Below are 19,873 nucleotides of genomic sequence, written 5' to 3'. Positions count from 1 at the left end.
AGACTGAGAAAGAAAAGGGTAATAAAGTTGGGGTTTGCATGCAGAATTGCACGTTCATTATTCTATAAAAATTAATTCATTTCAGATTTTAGGAGGTTTGACATAAAGTTATACTTGGGCAAGAAGCTTTTTTTCCTGTGAAATTCATAAAAACTCTTTCCTCCCTAAAACTTGTTACAAGTTCAGTGGCTTAAAAACAAACGAAAAAAAAGTTTCTTTGTTCAATGTTCTGTTCCATTTTTTCTTTCCTGCCACAGTGCATCTCCCAGGGACTCATCTCAAAGCAAAATCATCCGATTCACTCTTGGTCAGAAAAAGTCTTCTAGGTTAGCATTTCTTCATCTTCTGCAAAGCATGAATAATACTTTTGCAATTTTTCTGGATGCATGTTTAGGGTTCCTGTTGAACATAGTTTGTAACTAGGCATTTTACAAACAATTGAAAGCTGGAAGTGTTACATGGTTGGTTTTTTTTCCTTTTTATCAAGATGTGGAATGCTTTTTGGCCTGCAAGAAAGTAATTTGGTTTTCTTGTCCTTATGAGCTTTTGCTTTTGAGAACAAAACATGGTTCTGGGAGTTCTGTCTCCACCACACATATCTGTATTGGTTGTATTTAGGTCTGTGTTATTGAAACTACTAATATGAGGCTGTTGTCTTAGTAAGTGGAGCATCATGTGAGCCACGCAAGCTCAAACAGCGCTGTGTGAGTTCTTTCCATCAAAGTTCCACTCCCCAGTGCTCTGAAGCTGAACACATCTCAGAATCCCAGCATGACTTGCATGCCAGCTCATATGACCATCTCATCTCAGCGATCATAAGGGCTGCTGTGTTGTTAAAGTGGTTATTAATAATGTTTACTTTTATTACTATTATATATTAAAATATTTTACTAAAATTTTTAATATAGTTATACATCAGTAAATTGTACTATACCTTTCTTTTTGTTAAGCTTGTGAACTGTTACTGAGGATTTTTATTCAGCTTGGCAAGTTTGTAGAGACTGTTAGTTCTGCTGCATAATTTGGATATATTTCCCCTGTCTTATTTCTTTTCTGACAACAGTGAAGGTCTGCAATGTATAACCCCTGTTAAAATGTGCCATGTTTCCTTTTCATATTCTCTCTTGATGATAATTATGGCTTGACAGTTTCTTTTTGTCTAGAAGAGCTGCTGAAGTGCAGTAATAGTGAGGCTTCTCAAAGCTCAGTACCTTGTCTCTAGTTTCTGCCTCTAGAAATGTCTCCCTGAACCTATTTTTCTTCCCCAGATTTCACAGGCACTGCTGTGAAATATCTTGGCCTAACACCAAAAGCCGAGGCTTAAAACCAGTCAGTTAAACTACAGGAAGCGAAAAAGTCTAAGAGAAATGTTATCTACTTTAAGAGTGTTTTTAACACGTATTCTTTTTATACTCTGTATGTTTTTATTGGCACTGACAATACTGACTTGAATTGAAAACTTGTCACTCCTTGAGTGGTTACATGGTTTGACTAACTTTATTTACTTTAAAATGTGACAGATTTACAAAACCCATGTGGGGAGCCTTTTCTTACACATGGGTGCAAGAACATTATCCCTCCTCTCCTGCCAAACCCTGCTAGGAATCTCCCAGTCCTAGGGGCTCTGGTAGCCTTCCTGCAGTGGTTTCCTGTTAACCAAAACCAGCTTAATGACCTTTCTTGTCTTGGTGACTTCCAAGTTCTCAAGAAGAGTGTTTGTCACTGGTTTTCCTCTGCTTCTTCCTGTGTAGTCTCCTCTCCAGCAGATGAAGCTTCTCTGGGGTGTTCTTGTTTACACCTTACTGAAATGATGAGTATGTACAGCTTTCTAGCACCTCTAGCACTGAAAAATGCTGTATAAATTGAGGGGATCGTCTAAAAGGCTTCAGCAAAGTCAGCCTCAGAACCATGAAGTGCTGTGCCTGATTTGTGGTGGTTTGAGTTTGTAAATTGATTTTTGGGTTTGTGTTTGAATGATTCTGTTATGTCTTATCCTCTCTCACTCTTTGAAAGCATGTGCATGCAACTGCTGACATTTTTGCTCTTTTACTTCATGTTTTTTTTTCATATTTACTATTTTTTCCTGGAGAAGTCAGTTTGTTTCGGAAGCACTGTCAGACTCCTTCCTGGCTTCTCTTCCTTCCCATAGGCACAATGGTTGGTTGATTGCATCCTTTCTTTCTCACCACTGTGACTTCTTAATTTTAGCCTATTACTAGCACAAGTTAAGACAATTAGATTTTTGTGGTTTATATAAAGAAGATTTAAAGGGATCCCACTATACAGAAAATACGAAGAAGGCAAAGAGTGGTCTCTGCAGTAGGTGACAAACTGGTTCGATTGTACAGTTGTTAATGTGATGTCCTTGCTTTTCAGTGAGCTGTTTCACTACCTCTCTTCAGTATGCATTTTGAGGAACTATCACATCTTTCAGTTTTTAATATTTCATCTGTTTGTAATGTAGAAATATGTACTCATTAGTACCCAAAATACACTGAAAACTTTATGTGTGAACTTCGACTTTGAAGGACTCAAACACCCGTCTTGTTTTGAGATGCAATGCCAGTGGCTTTCCTAATTCTTTTGGGCTTTGTAAAAAAACCTTACCTGTCCCTTCTTGCCTGAAAAGCATGAAATTAGTCTCCTTGCCTCTCTACTTACTCGAGAATCCTAACTACATTTTTTTCTAGGTGGGCAGCTAAATCTTGTAAATACAGGCTACGGTAAGGAAATGCTCTCTGAGATTGACCCAGTTTAAACCAGTGGCTTGCACCAGCTCAGTGATAATGTGGTTGCCTTAAGATGGGGAACTTAAGCGTTATGTGATTTTTTTTGTTTTGTTAAATAAATTGAAATAATTAAACCAAATTACATTTTCACTGGGCTTGCCTGCTGCACTTTGTAGCTTTTAGAGCAGAGATGTGATGTGTGTTTCCTACAAGGAAAAAGGCAGCCACTTTCTGTCTCATTGTTATTTCCAAAATAATAGTAGGCCTTACGTGTCCAGCAATCTGATTTATGCACAGCAGTGTTTCAGTCTTAACCTTGTACCAGTGATGTTGCTCCACTGAATTTTCTTGCAACTAATCTTGATTCACAAGTTTTATGGCAACTGACTGTTAATTTAAGTTTGGAGGGTGTTATCTGATGTGAAATAATTGAAAGTATAGGTTATTTGCCATGTACTTTTCCTCTTGGATGATTTTTTGATTTGTTCTTATAAAAGAATAAAGACACTTATGAGTATGTACTTGTGGTATTGATGGTTTCCTGCTTATGGATGGTATCCTATAGTTTTTCCCAGACTACTTTTTAAATATATATAATCATACTGTTATTCTTTCATCAGACTTCCAGGCCCTACCACGAGGGTGTCCACTGCAGGCAGTGAGGCCAAAGCTCGTGGTTCTATTAGTGCCAACAATCGACGCAGTCAGAGCTTTAACAACTATGACAAATCAAAGCCTGGGCTCCCTCCTCCAACACCAACAAGTACCAATGATAAAGGTAAGCACCTGAGATTTTGGCATCCTCAGATTTTTCTCAACGATGGCTTCATTCAGGGGAAATTGAATTTCTGTTAAGCTCTGGAATTTGTAAGACTATGTCAAAGCCATTTGTTGTAAACTTGTAAACATGACATTTACAATTAAAAATCCAGCTGGCTTTTCTTGAAAAAGATAAGAGTCCTTATTTACTATAACTGAAGCTGTGACTTACTGTCCTGAAGGTACATGCAAAATTGCTTCAAGAAAACCTGGCACTGGTGAAACGTTTTTCATTTTGCTTGAAGCACAGATAAGGGGCAGTGAATTAATCAAAAAATAAGACATTTTGATGAGTAGTTTGACAGGAATGGAAAATGACCACTAAAGATTTCTTTGTTTTTTATATGATAAATAGTAACATTTACTTTCATTTCCTCCACTTTTGTGGATGATCTTTAAGTTACAAAAGTACATGATTTAAATCTCATTTCAATAATTGTATAGCAAAGCATTTGAAGGCAGGAACAAGTTGTAGTTTTATAGATTTTGCAGTGAAACTGTCCCAGTGGCAGTGCATCAGGATAACCCTGTCCTGTCTGAAGAGCTGCTTTTCTGAATGACATTTACTGACTTTGTGTCCATTCACTAAGCTAGTTATCTGACAGCATTCATTAGCTTGAGTTTATTGCTCTGAGCTCTGTAACACAGCATTGACCAGTGGAGTTTTGGGGGACGTGGCTAGTCAGAACTGAGCAAACCGCTCTAGTCTCTTACGGTCAAATTGTTGGCATGCGCTGGCAGCTAATTCTTTGTCCCTAACAAAGATAGATCAGCGTTGGATTTCAGTACCGTCTTTGTGCAGTGACTTGGCAGTCACAGCCTTTAGGCTCAAGTCTCCTTGTCCATGCATAACTTCTGTTAACAGTAATGAGGATTTTGTTTGAGGGAAAATTACTGGTCTGATTCAACTTGCCTGTGGTTTGCATGCTTGTTTCTTTTCAGGAAATTGTGTTTTTCCTTCCTTAGGAACTGTTGTGCTATGACTGTATGTCATCAGGTTTTGGAATACTGCCCTATGTAGCTGATGCAGCCCAAAACCTCATCTTGTGATGATGGCAATAGAGGGTCCTCAGTATCCTGAATCAATTTGATCAGACCTTATATAGGAAGAAAATTACATTCACAGCTGAATAATATAGTAATTATATATGAGCATAATATACTAATAAATTAGCAACATACTGCCTTGTTAAATCCATGCTTACTATTTTCAAAGGTGCACTATATATACAATAATGATTTAACTGTAATGTCGACATGTAATAGTCATCTCTAAATCTGAATTAGGTCTGGCTTTTCAGTTTCAGGAACAAGCTGAGGTGTTATGGCATGAGCAGTAGAACCGGTGAAACCTTGTTTTCCTGTGTGATAACTGCCCAGTATTCCTCTGTCTGCTGCTCATCAAAACTCGAGTATGGGATATGTCCCGTCCTGGCATGTATGTTGGTTGCCTAGATGATCCCTCCCTGCATTTGGGTGGTGTGCTGTTAGGCTGCATTGAAGAGAACACTTGAACTATCTTGTTTTTTTCTCAGTTTACCGAGATTACTAAATAAGAAAAAAAAAAAATAAAAGAAAGGGGGAAAAAAAAGCCCTCACATATGCAGAGAAATAATAATTTATTAACTGAGTAACTTAAATACCAGCTGCTGTTAGGCAGACACTTCTGTCAACCCTTATTCCTCGTTGTGACTCACCTCTTTAGAAAGGTAAACCAATTGCTGAAGAAGCATACAAGATCATCTGCTTCCTATGAATGTTACAAATGACTGAAAGAAAAATTACTGCTTTTTAGGTTGATGGCCTACATCAGTTGCATTAAATGCTCAGAATTTTGCTCTGGTCAAAATTTCCAGTCATAAATTATGGTCTTAAAAAAAATAAAGGGGGTTTATTTAAATTGAACTTTAATTAAAAATGTAATCATGACACAAAGTTGGTCTGCGTCCATGAGAAACAAAAGCAGTTGGTCTGACACATTTTTGGCTTATTTTAAGTTAATTGTGAAGTTGCCAGACCAACTTTATTGTCAAAGTGCTAAGACAATTCAAATTTTCTGACCCATATCCTGTATTTCGCCTAAGGAAATGAGACTTACATGACCATGCTGTGTGCCAGTCCTGGTAAGTTTTCGTCTCTTTACCCAGTACTAGCTCCACTGCATGTTTTTGAAGAAGGAAATGGGAGAAAGGGAAATCTGCCTGGTTCTGGCAGACTTTTGGCACGAGTGGTCACTTGGTGACAGAAGGTGGGCTTCAGTGTGTTATGTTTGAATAATTTCTTACAAAGTAGGTTGTAATTTTCAGCTTTTATTAATCTGTGGCCTTTCCCTCCAAATGTGAATTGTCTTGTTAGTCAATCGTCTGTGTCTTGTGGCAATGAAAGTGCATTAATTGAAACAGAATACATCAGAAATTAAAAGGACAGTAAATGGAGCATGGAGGAATAGCTAGCTGCTGGGAAATAAATAACCTAGATTTTTTTGAAAGATTCCATTAATCAATTAATGATGAAACTACTGGTTTTCTAAAACTCTCGGGGAGAGGGTTTTTTGTGAGGTCAAAAATTATTTGAGCTGCTCAAGCATATCCAGAGGAGGGCAATGAGGCTGGTGAAGGGTCTGGCATACAAGTCATATGAGGAGCAGCTGAGGGAACTGGGATTGCTTAACCTGGAGAAGAGGAGGATGAGGGGAAACCTTATCATTCTCTACAACTACCTAAGAGGAGGTTGTAGCAGGGTGGGCGCTGATTTCTTTTCCCAAGTAACAAGGGATAGGACAAGAGGAAATGGCCTCAAGTTGTGCCAAGGGAGGTTTAGATTGGATATTGGGAAAAATTTCGTTACTGAAAGAATGGTGATGTATTGGAACAGACTGCCCAGAGAGTGGTGGAGTCATCGTATCTGGAGGGGTTCAAAAAACATGATCTGGCACTTTGGGATATGGCTTAGTAGGCAAGTTGGTATTGTGTTAGCGCTTGGACTTCATGATCTTAGAGATCTTTTCCAACCTTAATGATTCTGTGATTACACTGTTGCATGAAAATAAGAGATTCTTGGATGCGTGCAGATTAGTTGTGAGATGCGTATGGACTCTTGGCAAAGGAGCACACATAGAGATGCAAATCTCGCTTACCCACAGCTTTCATTGTGTCTTAATTATTTTGCTTTCTTAGTCTTTGTGTGCTGTCTCAAAACCAGATTCAAGAGGTGGAGAAGAGAGAATTTTTCTCTAGTAGTAATAACCTGGACACTTAGTTCAGTCCTATGGGCAACTTCTTTGAGGTTGGGGCAGGATAGGTTTAATTTGCTTTTTGGAGCAAAAATTTGCAGTTTATGTGTGAAAATCCCTTCAAATGTATGGGAACCTCAGTGCCCTCATTCCTCATTTCATAAAATGGTGACATGGTATGGTACAGTTTTTGTTTATTGTCACAGTGATTAGTCATTTATAATGCAGTAGCTTTCTAGGTGGGGTATCTCAACATGCGTAATTGCTGTTTTTTCTCAAGAAAAATGCAGTTAAAGTCTAATCACATTTTTGGATTGTGGGAAAATAATGAGCTGCTCAGGCTTGTCATTTTTAATGTCATCCTAATCCCTTCATGCAACTGGAGTATTTTAATTGTCTTCTGAATTGTCATATGTATGTAAGGTATGCCTTTGGTTTGCTTTCTTGTCCTTTAAAATCCTTTAATGCCACAAGTGCATGATAGCTTGGAAAGCATCAGGCACCTCCTAAGGTCACTACAGCACTCATCAAAATTATCAAAGATATTTCTAAGGAATGTAAAGAGGCAAATGAGCTTTGCCTTTTTATGCCTGTTTGTACATTATTAGTTACTAGTTATTTTGAGGCTCCGTGTTACCACGTCTTTCTAATTGTCACCAAGTTAAAAAAATGACCAAAATTTTATTTCCAGGTGTGATTTCAAATAAAGAAATCTATTTTTTGTCCATGGCAAGAAGGATTAGAACTGTGTCCTGGGTAGTAATGAAACTTAAATATCAAAACATACAATGTCATTAAAGACTTTGATGCAGTAGATTTTCTTAATAATTTATTTAAATGTTTTGCTCAGGTACTCACAGTAGAGAGTCTTTTGATACGTGCTTTAAAGCAGTCTGCAGTTCTGCAAAGTGATGGTTAGTTTTGACTAACTCTGAGTAACTTTATGTATTCCTTCTTTTCACTAATGTTCATACATTAAGTTTTCCTTTGCAGTCTCAAAAGTTTGATAACATTGTTTGGGAATATTTGGCTTATTACTTCTTCATAGAATCACTAGGTTGGAAGGACTCACTGAGTCATCGAGTCCAGCCATTCCTAACACTCCCTAAACCATGCCCCTCAGCACCTCATCCACCTGTCCCTTAAACACCTCCAGGGAAGGTGACTCAACCACCTCCCTGGGCAGCCTATTCCGGTCCCAATGACCCTTTCTGTGAAGAATTTTTTCCTGATGTCCAGCCTGAATCTCCCCTGGCACAGCTTGAGGCCTTTCCCCCTTGTCCTGTCCCCTGTCACTTGGGAGAAGAGGCCAGCTCCCTCCTCTCCACAACCTCCTTTCAGGTAGTTGTAAAGAGCAATAAGGTCTCCCCTCAGCCTCCTCTTCTCCAGGCTAAACAAACCCAGTTCCCTCAGCTGCTCCTCATAAGACTTGTTCTCCAGCCCCCTCACCAGCTTCATTGCTCTTCTCTGGACACACTCCAGAGTCTCAACATCCTTCTTGTGGTGAGGGGCCCAGAACTGAACACCAGTGCCGAGTACAGAGGGAGAATAACCTCCCTGGACCTGCTGGTCACGCCGATTCTGATACAAGCCAAGATGCCATTGGCCTTCTTGGCCACCTGGGCACACTGCTGGCTCATGTTCAGTTGGCTGTCAACCAACACTCCCAGGTCCTTCTCCTCTGTGCAGCTTTCTAGCCAGACTTCCCCCAGTCTGTAGCACTGCATAGGGTCGTTGTGCCCCAAGTGCAGGACCCGGCATTTGGCCTTGTTAAACCTCATCCCATTGGTCTCAGCCCAGCGGTCCAGCCTGTTCAGATCCCTTTGCAGAGCCTCCCTACCCTCCAGCAGATCGATGCTTCCACCCAGCTTAGTGTCATCTGCAAACTTGCTAAGGGTACACTCAATGCCTTCATCCAGGTCATTGATAAAGACATTGAACAGAGCTGGACCCAGTACCGAGCCCTGAGGAACCCCACTTGTGACTGGCCTCCAGCTGGAGTTAACTCCATTGACCACCACTCTCTGGGCCCGGCCATCCAACCAGTTTTTCACCCAGGAGAGTGTGCGCCTGCCCAGGCCAGAGGCTGACAGTTTCTGAAGCAGAATGCTGTGAGAAGCTGTGTCAAAGGCTTTACTGAAGTCCAAGAAGACTACATCCACAGCCTTTCCCCCATCCAGTAGTCGAGTCACTTTGTCATAGAAGGTGATCAGGTTAGTTTGGCAAGATCTGCCTTTTGTAAACCCATGTTGACTGGGCCTGATCACCCAGTTCTCTTGCATGTGCTTCATGATAGCACTCAAGATCACCTGTTCCATGATTTTCCCTGGCACTGAGGTGAGACTGACAGGCCTGTAGTTCCCTGGATCCTCCCTGCAACCCTTCTTGTAGATGGGCACAACATTAGCCAGCCTCCAGCCCAGTGGAACTTCCCCAGTCAGCCAGAACTGCTGGAAGATGATGGAAAGGAGTTTGGAAAGGACAGCTGCCAGCTCCTTCAATACTCTTGGGTGGATCCCATCTGGCCCCATAGACTTGTGGGTGTCTTGATTTGTATCCACAGTATTTATAAAATCCCTGAACTTATGGATCTATGGGAAACAACAGGTTCATATGTCACCTCTGGTATGTTTGTGAAGTGACATAGTAATGTGACAGGCTTACACGCTTTCTTTTATTTTCTCCTTCTGTTTTGTTCCTAATATTTTATTTAAGATAATCCTACAGAGGGCAGTAGAAGTCTGTGGGAAAAATGACACTCCTCTTTTGGATTGAATGTTAGGTAAAATGTCGATAGGAAAAAAAGACTTTGACCATTTCCACATGAGGTCAAAGGAAATGTTTATTATTCAGATTTACGAAGAAGGCAGTGCTAATAAAGCCATGTTTCTCCTAAATAGGTAAAAAGAGGTAATATTAGAAAAAAAGAATTGATGTGTGCAGATTCACTCACTCAGGTTAAATAAATTACTTATAATAGCAGTGTTCTTGCCAATTTACTTAATACTAATCTCATGACAGGGTTCTGATGCTAGATCCTGCTGACTCAGCTATAATCTTAGCTGCTTGTCTCCATTTTCAGGTATGGACATACCGTACAGGCAGGAGAGTAAGAAATGTGTGTGCTTCTCTGGTTTATGTTCCCTTTCTTTTATTTCTTTCAAATCTGAGGTAATCCCTTATAACACAGAACACAGTGTGTATTTAATCCCTGTCTTTTAGTATGTAAAGGGTTGTTACTGGAGTCAAAAAGGATGCATGGTAGCAGGACAAGAGGCACACGTTCTGTTGGGGGAATTTCTCTCTGGCAATAGGAATAAAATTCTTCCCTCTGAGAAGAATTAAACATTGGAGAAGTTTATCCAGAGAAGTGGTGGAATCTCCCTGTCTGGAGGTATTCAGGACTTGGTTCAGCAGAGCCATGGATAACCTCATTGAAGGTTTTGCTTTCAACTGAAGATTGGAAGGAATTATCTCCAGAGTTTTCTTCCAACTTGGATGTTCTATAGCTTCTACATTTTAAAGATATGGTTAGTTTTTAAGAGTATGGTATACTATTGTCCTTACAAGGAGCAAGGTGAGATGCGCATAGTGAGATCAAGACTCAGAGTTCTTGCAGGTGATGTCTTGAAGGCTAAAATGTTAAGCAGTATTAAATGGACTTTGAAAAAGAAGGATGCTAATAAAAAGTAAAGAGAAGCACTACATAATTAGAGGTTTGCAAAAGCTTTGCAATTAGGTGTTTGAAAGGTTGATTTATTTTCTTTGTCTGAAAGAAAGGTTATCTGCAAGATACTTCTGGGGAGTGAGTTTTGTAGTAATAAGGCTTCTTTATTACCTCAGTAGATAGCATACAAGTGTCCTTTTGTTTGGAATTTGAAATTAGCCCAATTTGGACCACAAACCAGATACAAATTTTAAGAATGAGAACGATTAGCCATGAAAAGAGGTTAAATCAGACATAATGAGTCAAAATTCAGTATTTGCCCTAAGCTGATGTTCAGAGAGAGGTTACAGTTTTGGCTCAGAAATTAGAGTGAAATTCTCTGAACCATATTATCTTTAAGATCAACTCAGATGATCCTAGTACGTTTCTTGAATGAAAACAATCTTTCATTTAAAGCATGAAAATGGAGGACAATGCCTCTTCTGTAGCTGCACGTGGAACCAGATTAAATATTTGGTCTTCTGAATGACTGGGATTGGCTCCTGTACCAAGTACAGGATGGTCAAGTGGTGTTGCACAAGCTTCCTCACTGGAACCCTTATGTTCTGCTTAAACTCATGCAGTTTTTCCACTCTAAATAGATTAATAATAATAAACAGAGACAAAACCCAGGCTTTTGCCTTTGTGCCAAATAGTAGTATAAGAGTTAAAAAAAAAAAGATGGTGAAAAAAGAGCTCTGAGACTTGTAAAGCATGATGGAAATTCCTGTTAGAGAGTTAACATTTGAATTTTTTTATCCATTTATAGTAGTGTTCAGTGCAGAAGCCTGAATGTGAAAGCAAAGGCTTCTTCTGGCTTCAGGTACAGGGACAGTTATGACAGCAATGGCTGGGGAGCTGAGACGTCGAACTCAATATCTGTGGCATTTAGCCAGCTTGACTCAGGGCTGACAGAAGGTTATTGGGGTGGCTGAATAGTCCATTGCTTCTAAGTTGAAGCTATATAAATGGCCAGCCTGTTACAGTACTTGGTGCCTCCTCATCTACCCCTCTTCCTGGCCAAAGAAAAACTTATTCTTTTAAATATTTCAGGCTGAGAGAGTTAGGGTTGTTCAGCCTGTAGAAGAGAAGATTCAGGGGAGATCTTATAGCAGCCTTTCAGTACTAAGAGGAGGCCTACAGGAAAGCTGGGAAGGGACTCTTGATCAGGGAGTGCAGGGATAGGGTGAGGGGTAACAATTTTAAGCTGAAAGAGGGGAGATTTGTATTAGATATTAGGAAGAAATTTTTTGCTGTGAGAGTGATGAGACACTGGCACAGGTTGCCCAGAGAAGTTGTGGATTTTCCATACCTGGAGGTGTTCAAGGCCAGGTTGGATGGGGCTTTGAGCAACCTGATCCAGTGGAAGGTTTCCCTGCCCATGGCAGGAGCGTTAGAACTAGACAGACAGTCTTTAAGGTCCGTTGGAACCCAAACCGTTCTATGATTCCATGATTTACTGATTGAGACAATCAGGATAAGGTATACAGTTAAAGCAAACAAAACCACTAGCTGTTTCAATTAGGTGCAAACTATGGTCTGAACATTTCAGTGCTGGGCTTGTCAATGACCAGCCCGGGCTGATGTGAGCTCATTTCAAAATACATTTGTCCTCCAGGAGAAAAAAAACTTTAAATAAAAAAAATTGTTTTCTCCAATTCGTACCAACTCCATTTGTATCTACAGCCTATAACCACCTCATAAAATTTTCATCCAGCTGCAGAAGAAAATGGTAACATTTCAGTGTTGGTAAATAAGTCATCTTTGGCTTAACATAGCAGTTGTCCTTTGTGGTTTTGTCCATTGTGGAAATCAGGCAAGATAGGTTATCAGGCACGGTTGTTTGGCTGAATAAGAAGAGTTAAAATAAGAGTAGGACCACTAGATTTATTCTTGCAGGTGTGTTATTATAGAGCCTGTGCTATTCAACTTGTTGAGTTTTGAGCATTGAGGAAGGTTCTTCTGTTGGCATCACACTGAACAACTCCAGTTTTTGAGGTTCATCAGGATCTGTGGTTGATGACTGTCACATTCAGAAACTATCTTGTAGTAACAAAGGGTGCTTTTTGGAGAGCCCAGTGGGGACACTTTCTCTAAATCAATTTGAAAACCACTTGTGATGTCCTGATCTCTTTAAAAAGTCAATGTCATGTTGGTAGCTCATAGAAACTACCAGCAATATCATAACATATTATAACAGTTTTTATACTATATATAAAATACTTGTTTTGTGTGTGTATGTGTGTATATAATAGTTGTTATAGTAACTCTTAGCTTTTTCAGTGACATCTTTTACTAATCAAAGACTAACTGGTCCTGAAGTAGTAAGGTGTGTGATGTCTTAAAGAAGAGAGAGTTTATAGAAATGCACAAAGTTAATTGGGGACTAGAAGGACTCCCTTTTTTTTCAGTGCTCTTTTTGAATCAATCACTGCAACATCTGTTGGCACACAGACATCTTGCTAGATAAGGCAGAAGTCACAGAATCACAGAATGATCTAAGTTGGAAGGAACCCATAAGGATCGTCGAGTCCAACTCCTGTCCCTGCATAGGACAACCCCAAAATTTACAACATGTTTCTGAGTGATTTGACCAAAATCTGCTTGGATATTGTTAGGCTTGGCACCATGACTACTTCCCTGGGGAGCCTGTTCCAGTGCTATTGTGAACTATTAAGCCTGGTATCTCAACCAGGGTCCTTAATAGACTGTGACATTCAACTGAGGACACTGATAAACTAAAGCTGATACTGAAAAGGCACTGACCCTTTTGGTAGAAGCTGCCAGATCGTTACAGTGCCACTGGATGAGCGCTGTGCCCAGCTTGTCAAAGCTACTGAGGGAGGGTGGGGGAGAGGTGGAGTGAGGAAGGCTTTTGAAACCAGGAGCAGCAGAAAGATATAACAGTTCAGTAGAGACTAACAAAAATAAGCAGAGTTCCTCAGATGGAAAGATTCCTCTGTTTATCGATGAACAGTCTATGGATGTCAGAAAGCTGGGAAGTGATTTTATAGAATGAAACAGTTGGCTCATGCAACAGATAGCAGTAAGTTAAAGATTATTTTTATTTTATTTGGCTTTTATAACTTTCTGCATGACTGAAAGTTACAGACTTAAAAAAATTTCCTTCACTCAACTTCACGGAGCAGTTACTTTCACTCTAGTTCTATAGCCTTCTCATGTTTAGATTTTCTGTTTGGGTTTCTCTTTAGAAGACTGTATTAATATCTGCTTTTAAGTGTTAACTTGATAAAGCTGTGCAAAAGTCACTAAGATGAGAGGGACCAAAAAGCAGAAGAGGTTTTATTTTTTCCAAGAGGCATGAGTCTGTAAAGTTTGAAACTTTTAAATGGTCCCTGGGAAATAAATGTAATTGGCTCAAATAAGTGAGAATATGGTAACAAATTCCAGTTTGAAACCCAAAGTATTTCATCTAGATCAGGTATGAAGCAAACAGTTTATTCTGCTTAGTTTTCAGGGTGCTGCCCCTTTGCTCATCTGTGCTGGCAGTTGAGAAATGATTTCTGGTTTTACTGACCGGGGTTTTCCCTGCAAGTCACACTGATGATAGAATAAGTTTGCATAATTTGTCTTGACAAATCCATAACCATTGTATTCGATATTTACTCTCATTCTGCTGTTTGCAGTACCAAAAAGCATATGCTGGAATAATCCTATCAGTTTTCTAAATATAATTTGCTTTGAAGGTATTTACCAGATGTTCAATATGATTTATTTTGCCTTGAATTATAGTACAGTGCTCATGAATTTGATGCAGCCACAAAAAAAAAGAAAAATTAAAAGCAGAGACAGAAATGAAGGAATGTGGGATGATCTGAAAGATATCCTGAGAACCAGGTGGTTTGTTTTGTATTTTCTTCCTGGGAGAATCTCCAGGCCTGGGGGGGGGGGTCTGCGTGGGTATGTCCCTTAGTCTAAAACTGTTTCTAATATCCTTACATAAACTTCAGCTGTGTTGTAGTGTAGATCTGCCTTCTGGTTTCAACTCTGTTTAAAAAACTGTGCTTAGAATTATGTTTTCAGAGTATGTTATATATTTATAGAATTGCGTCTGTCAACAGCCAGGAGAATCTGTGCTCCAACCTTGAAGCAAAATTAGTATAGCTATACCTGAGGGGTGTTTGCTGGCCTGTTCTGAAATGTCTCATGACAGGGACTTCATGATCTCCTTAAGTGTCTCCCTTTTGGGATCTATTTGGTCCTAAGCCTAGCTTTTTTTAAAAAAAAAGAAACCCAGGATTAAGCTTGGCTAAGGATTAATCACATATTGTTGCTCTACCTTGATCTCTGTCCTATAAGTCTTCATATATTTGAAGGCTTACAATGTCTCCCCTCAGCCTTCTCCCTTACAGACCAAACCATCTCTACTATTTAAACCTTCTTCTCATAGGTTCTTTGTGATAAATCTCTTACGTGTCTTGATGATCTCTTCTGGTCTCTTTCCAGTTTGTCAATCTCTTCTAGAGGGGTGCTGGGGCTGGACACAACATTCCACCTGATGCGTTACTCTAGTGCCAAGTAGGATGGATATTTATGTTCTCTGTCTTATATATGATACTCATAATGCATTGCTGAATGATGTTAGTGTTTCCTTAGTGTCATATTATAGAGGTGTGCAGTTGTGGTCTATTGTAACTTCTATTTGATGTTTTATATTTAGGCATTCAGTTTCTCCTTTCTAAGCATAGAACTTTTCAGTCAACTTCAATGAATGTAATCTATTGACTCAGTCTGTTTCTTCAGTTTACCAAATGTATTAATGCCTCTATATTTCTCAAACAGAAGGTTACTGACTTATGTCATAAGTCAACCCTCATGAGGGACATTAGCATCAAACAAAATACTCCTCTTTGGGCAATTGAGATAGATATCTCTGTATATATATATTTACTTGGGTATTGCTTGCATCCTTTCACTTTTCTAATTGAATATATTTTTTTGAAAGATTGGCTCATCGTGGTGAATCTTTAGTGACACATTTATGTTGGACGTGTGCCCATAAAACAGCTTAAAAACTGTCAGAACGTAGCAAGCAGTATGGCACGTTTATAGGACAAGATAAGTGTATACAGTAAGTAATATTTGTGCTTAGTTTTACAACTGTTCAACTGGCTGAATTTGGCATTTAGAAATATGTCCTCTTTTATCTAAACAGAGGATGGTCGAAGGATTAGTCGTGGCTGAATTGGAACTTTACAAGACCGCAGAACTTTGCCATAGTTGGTAGAAGCTTTAGGAATATCTAAAACAAGGCAAAAAAAGTATTTAAATGAAGGGGGGTTTGGATTAAAAACCTAAAAAAAAATTAGCCAGTGACAATTTGTTAACTGTACAGTTCATGAGTCTGAAAATCTTGAACTTTGAAGTAAAATGTAATGTCGAGAAGCAGCTTCTTGCCCAGAGTATATCTGCATAGCTGCATTGAAGACAGCAGAACCATGCTAATCTATACCAGCTGAAGAGCTGGCCCAGCATTTCATGGCCTTTACAGTTCCTAGAGGTTTCCTTTTAAAATAAATATTTACAATTTTTTGTAAATTTATTGCTGGGTGGATTGTGCCAGAAGAGCAGCCATGGAAACAAAGGTTCACTATTAAATCATTGGAAGGCAAACAGCAGAGTTCAGTAAAAGCCAGCACGTTTCTACCACACCTGCAGAAGCTTCCACTCCCTGGGTAAAAGCATCATCTAGCATCCCTGGTCCCTTCCATTTGTGACTTCTCTACTGAGCCTCTTGCCTGTTCCTTGCCCATAACCAAATATACCTCAAGAATCTATATTCCCTAAGTACAGTTCTCAGACCACTAATGTGTATATGGCATATTCCATACAACCTACCTGTAGGAGAGATATGTTAGGCTGCTAAGTGTGGTTATTGTCCACGCCAGCTACGTATAACATCAGTGAAAGACTCCAATAGCTTGCTGCCTGGAATTCATTAATATTTTTTAATAACTCTGTTATGGGAAATCTTGGGGGATTTGATTGTACAACTGATGAGAAGAAAATGGAGAGCGATGAACAAGAATGGTATTTGTCTAGTATTAAATGGAGAGCGTGACTAGTTTTGAATGGCATAGTAAATGTGTTTCATTATTTTTATGATCATCTAACCAGTATGTGGTCGATAGAGGTCCCTCCAACCTCTTTCTTAGGCAGTCATGTGGACAGCATTTTGAATTTTACAGTAACTAAACAAAAACAACAAGGAATTCAAGTGTCTTAGTTGGTTATGTCAAGACAATGAGGAAAGGATCGCCTGTGCTCCAGTTTTATTTCCCCTTCACCTCAACAAAAATGCTGAGGCTTGGCAATGGAGACCAGTCAACAGCAGAACTGTTGTTTCATATACTGGAACTCTGTGTGAACGAAGGGGACTTTACAGAAATGTGGAAATTGAGTTACTGCAATATCCAGGGGCTTTGGTATGGGTTTTCCAGAGGCACAACATTTCTGTGAATACATGGAACTCCTATTGAAGCTACAGAGTTTACAACACTGAGCTTGAAGAAGTAGATAGGATAGAAAGAAAAAAAATATCAGGGAGTAAAGGTAATTTTTGTCGTGTGTTACAACACATTAAGTCACTCCTAAAGAGAAAACAGGGAGATGGAAGTTGAAGGAACCACTTCTGCTTGGCCCGGTGAAGTTTTTGTCCTCAGCAAAGCAAAATGTTTCCTACCTAGGCTTCTCTGAGGTTATGCAGTTTCTCTATCTGGCAATTTCTTCTTTAAGAACATGATTTTGTTGCTGTTTATTGTGGTCTAATAGTAGAGGAGAACAACCTAAGGCTTCAGTAATCTTGCAGGAAGAGGCCATTCCTCTTGCCCACCAAGAGCTGCTAAATCAGCCAGTCCCTTCCACCCAGCTTTGATTCTCTTCGGCCAAAGCACTGCCAATGAAATAGAAACTTCGTTGGGCCAGAAGCTGTGCTTATTTTGAGGAAGGGCTGTGTGCCAGATTGCTCTTGTTGAGAACGTTCTGCTCTACCTGTTCGTGGTTGGTTTATGGAAAGATTGTGGGTTTTTTTCTTTGTTATAGTCTACTTCTGGCAGAAATACAGGCATTTCCATACTTCAGGGGGTTGCCGAGCATGATAAATCGTTACTGAAGAAGAGAGTAGCTCAGCTAAAAAGCTTTTCTCTGTAGGGCTCTTTACTTATAGTACTTTGAAGGACAGTCTTGTGGTGGGTGGATGGGGGAGGTGTCAAGACTCACAAGTTAATCTTCTAGAGGGGAAACGATGAAACTGGTACAGTGGTTTCTGCAGTTCTGACGCTATAATGTCATAGAGCAAAACTGCTTTTACTTCCTAAATTAGAATTTTGTTATGCATTTGCTTTTAACTTGGTTATCTAATCTGAGGGCTGGACTAAAGGATATTTCTCTTCATGAGAACTTCTTATTTTTTCCCATAGCTGTGAAATAAAAAATGACAGCTTAAACATTCTAAAATGAATACAAATACTGTTAAGTTCTTGACCTCCTAAGGAGACGTAACTGTGAGAACATCTTTTGTCTTTGTGTTGCCTTTCATGCTTATAGTGATTGTTTTTGAAAGTTTTCAGTTATAGCAAATCAAAGTCCGCTTGCTTAGCGTGAACATGACAAATGATGAGAAATTGCATATATTTTCTCCTGACCTTATTATAACGTAAACTCTCAAAGACTTCAGTGGAAGAATTAAATCATAAGCCTTTAGACTTTTTTTTTTTCATTACAAATGGGTAGGTTTGCAGATGAGTTAAGGCTTTGCAGGAACAGCCGAAATCAGATTTACCCATGCTACAGTGCGTGTTGGCACTGGAAGTAGACCACCAACATCTTTGAACAGGAACGCTAGGAACAAAATAGATTTCAGGCCAAGATTTGACTTTGAAAAGAGGAGAGCGATCATTATTTATTGTGGACTGTAGCTTGGTTTTGAAAACATTTCTTTTATAGTCAGTTTTAGTTAATGCAGGTTGCTGAAGAAAGAAAATATCTCCCTCACAAAGGAACACATGGGAAATAATAAGCTTATTAATCAAATGCATGAAACCTCCTCTCCTTTTCATGAAAGAAGGGCCTATGCTACGCTGAATAAAACTTTCCCCTTTGCATGCTGATGTGTTATCCATGTATTGATGTTAGTGCTTCATTAGGAAACCTAGCATTTGAATCTACATTCTGGCAGCAGAAACCCTTCCATTTACCAAGATTGGTCTGAGAAGTAAAAGAGCCAGCAGACTTGTTTGCAAGAAAGAAACAATCTTTAAAAGGCTGAAGTTTCCTTAAGCCAAGGCCATTTTTCATGAATGTGTTTTATCATGAACGTTTTCTTTCTTGCATTAACTTTGCATGGTCCAATGCAACAAAAACCTGAGGACTTTGAATTTCCAGTTTCACTGTATTTGACCTGAGTATGAATCAAAATCCACTGTACTTGTGCAAGAAAATATCTCCTCTCCTTTCCTAAAGCTTAATGTGTATGTTTTTAAGACTTTCTTTTTTCATATTGGATGTGCAGCATCCAACACTCACAGAATTCACTTGCTGGAAAATGTTAGGTAGAAACTCTGAAAATCACATTAGCATCCAAATCTATTTGTTTCTTTAAATGTTATGATCATAGTATTGTTATTCTAATTCTGAATTCTCTCATTTGTCTGTAAATTAGAAGCAACTCTGTAAATGGATTTACATTGTACTCATCCTACACCATTGGCAGCAAGAAGCACAGTGAAGTTCCGAAAAGGAACATGCACGTGGGAGACTTGAAGACAAAGTGTACGCTGTGTTTAAAAACAAACAATTTGAAAAAAAGTAGATTTAGTTCAGTGACCAAACAGAATTCAAAAAAATAAAATTAAAAAAATCCTGAAAACATAGAAAGAAAAGAGAAATTTAAAAGTCCTGGATTTTGTAAGGAAATAAATTTGAAACATGCTTTTGTATTGGGAAAATGAGCTGTTTCACTTAATCCATGCAAAACTTTTTCCCCAAAAGTCCATGGACTAGAACTGTCACCTGGGCTATTAGGATGAAGTTGACGTCCCAAATGAACTGACACCTTCCATTAACTTCCAGGAAAACATTGTCGAGCTGGTAGGAACCCTGTTTTGATGTGGGTTGCCTCTGGTTTCCACTCCCACAGCTGATCTGCAGTGTGTTCACAGCTAACTCAGTGTTTGGGTTGGAGTCAGACTTTACAGCTATGTTATGGACCACAGCCTAGTATTCCTGTGACTCTTCTCCAGCTTCAGCTTGTGGGTCGCAGCTCATGCAAGGACTCAGTGTAGGCTCTGAGTTATGGTGAATGCAGGATGACTTCATTCATACTGATACACGTATTGCTTGTATTTTTTCCAACTGTTGGTGAAGATA

At 39.2% G+C, this 19,873-nt stretch overlaps 1 protein-coding gene across 7 annotated transcripts in view; it reads left to right on the top strand.

Annotated features, from left to right (window-relative positions):
* The window catches only part of NAV2 (neuron navigator 2), a 428,149-nt gene that overhangs the window by 294,103 nt on the left and 114,173 nt on the right, over positions 1-19,873 (top strand). For 3 of the 7 annotated variants that reach the window (XM_054067064.1, XM_054067062.1, XM_054067060.1), the window contains 2 exons: positions 258-326; positions 3,350-3,507. In XM_054067064.1, the coding sequence (XP_053923039.1) occupies positions 258-326; positions 3,350-3,507 (227 nt within the window). Of the gene's footprint in view, positions 1-257; positions 327-3,349; positions 3,508-13,411; positions 13,533-19,873 lie in introns of those variants that run through there. The other 4 variants (XM_054067065.1, XM_054067063.1, XM_054067061.1 and 1 more) reach the window with 2 other exon arrangements.

Source organism: Cuculus canorus, chromosome 5, assembly GCF_017976375.1.
Source record: "Cuculus canorus isolate bCucCan1 chromosome 5, bCucCan1.pri, whole genome shotgun sequence".
Taxonomy (NCBI): domain Eukaryota; kingdom Metazoa; phylum Chordata; class Aves; order Cuculiformes; family Cuculidae; genus Cuculus; species Cuculus canorus.
This window is presented reverse-complemented; position numbering and strand designations above follow the sequence as displayed.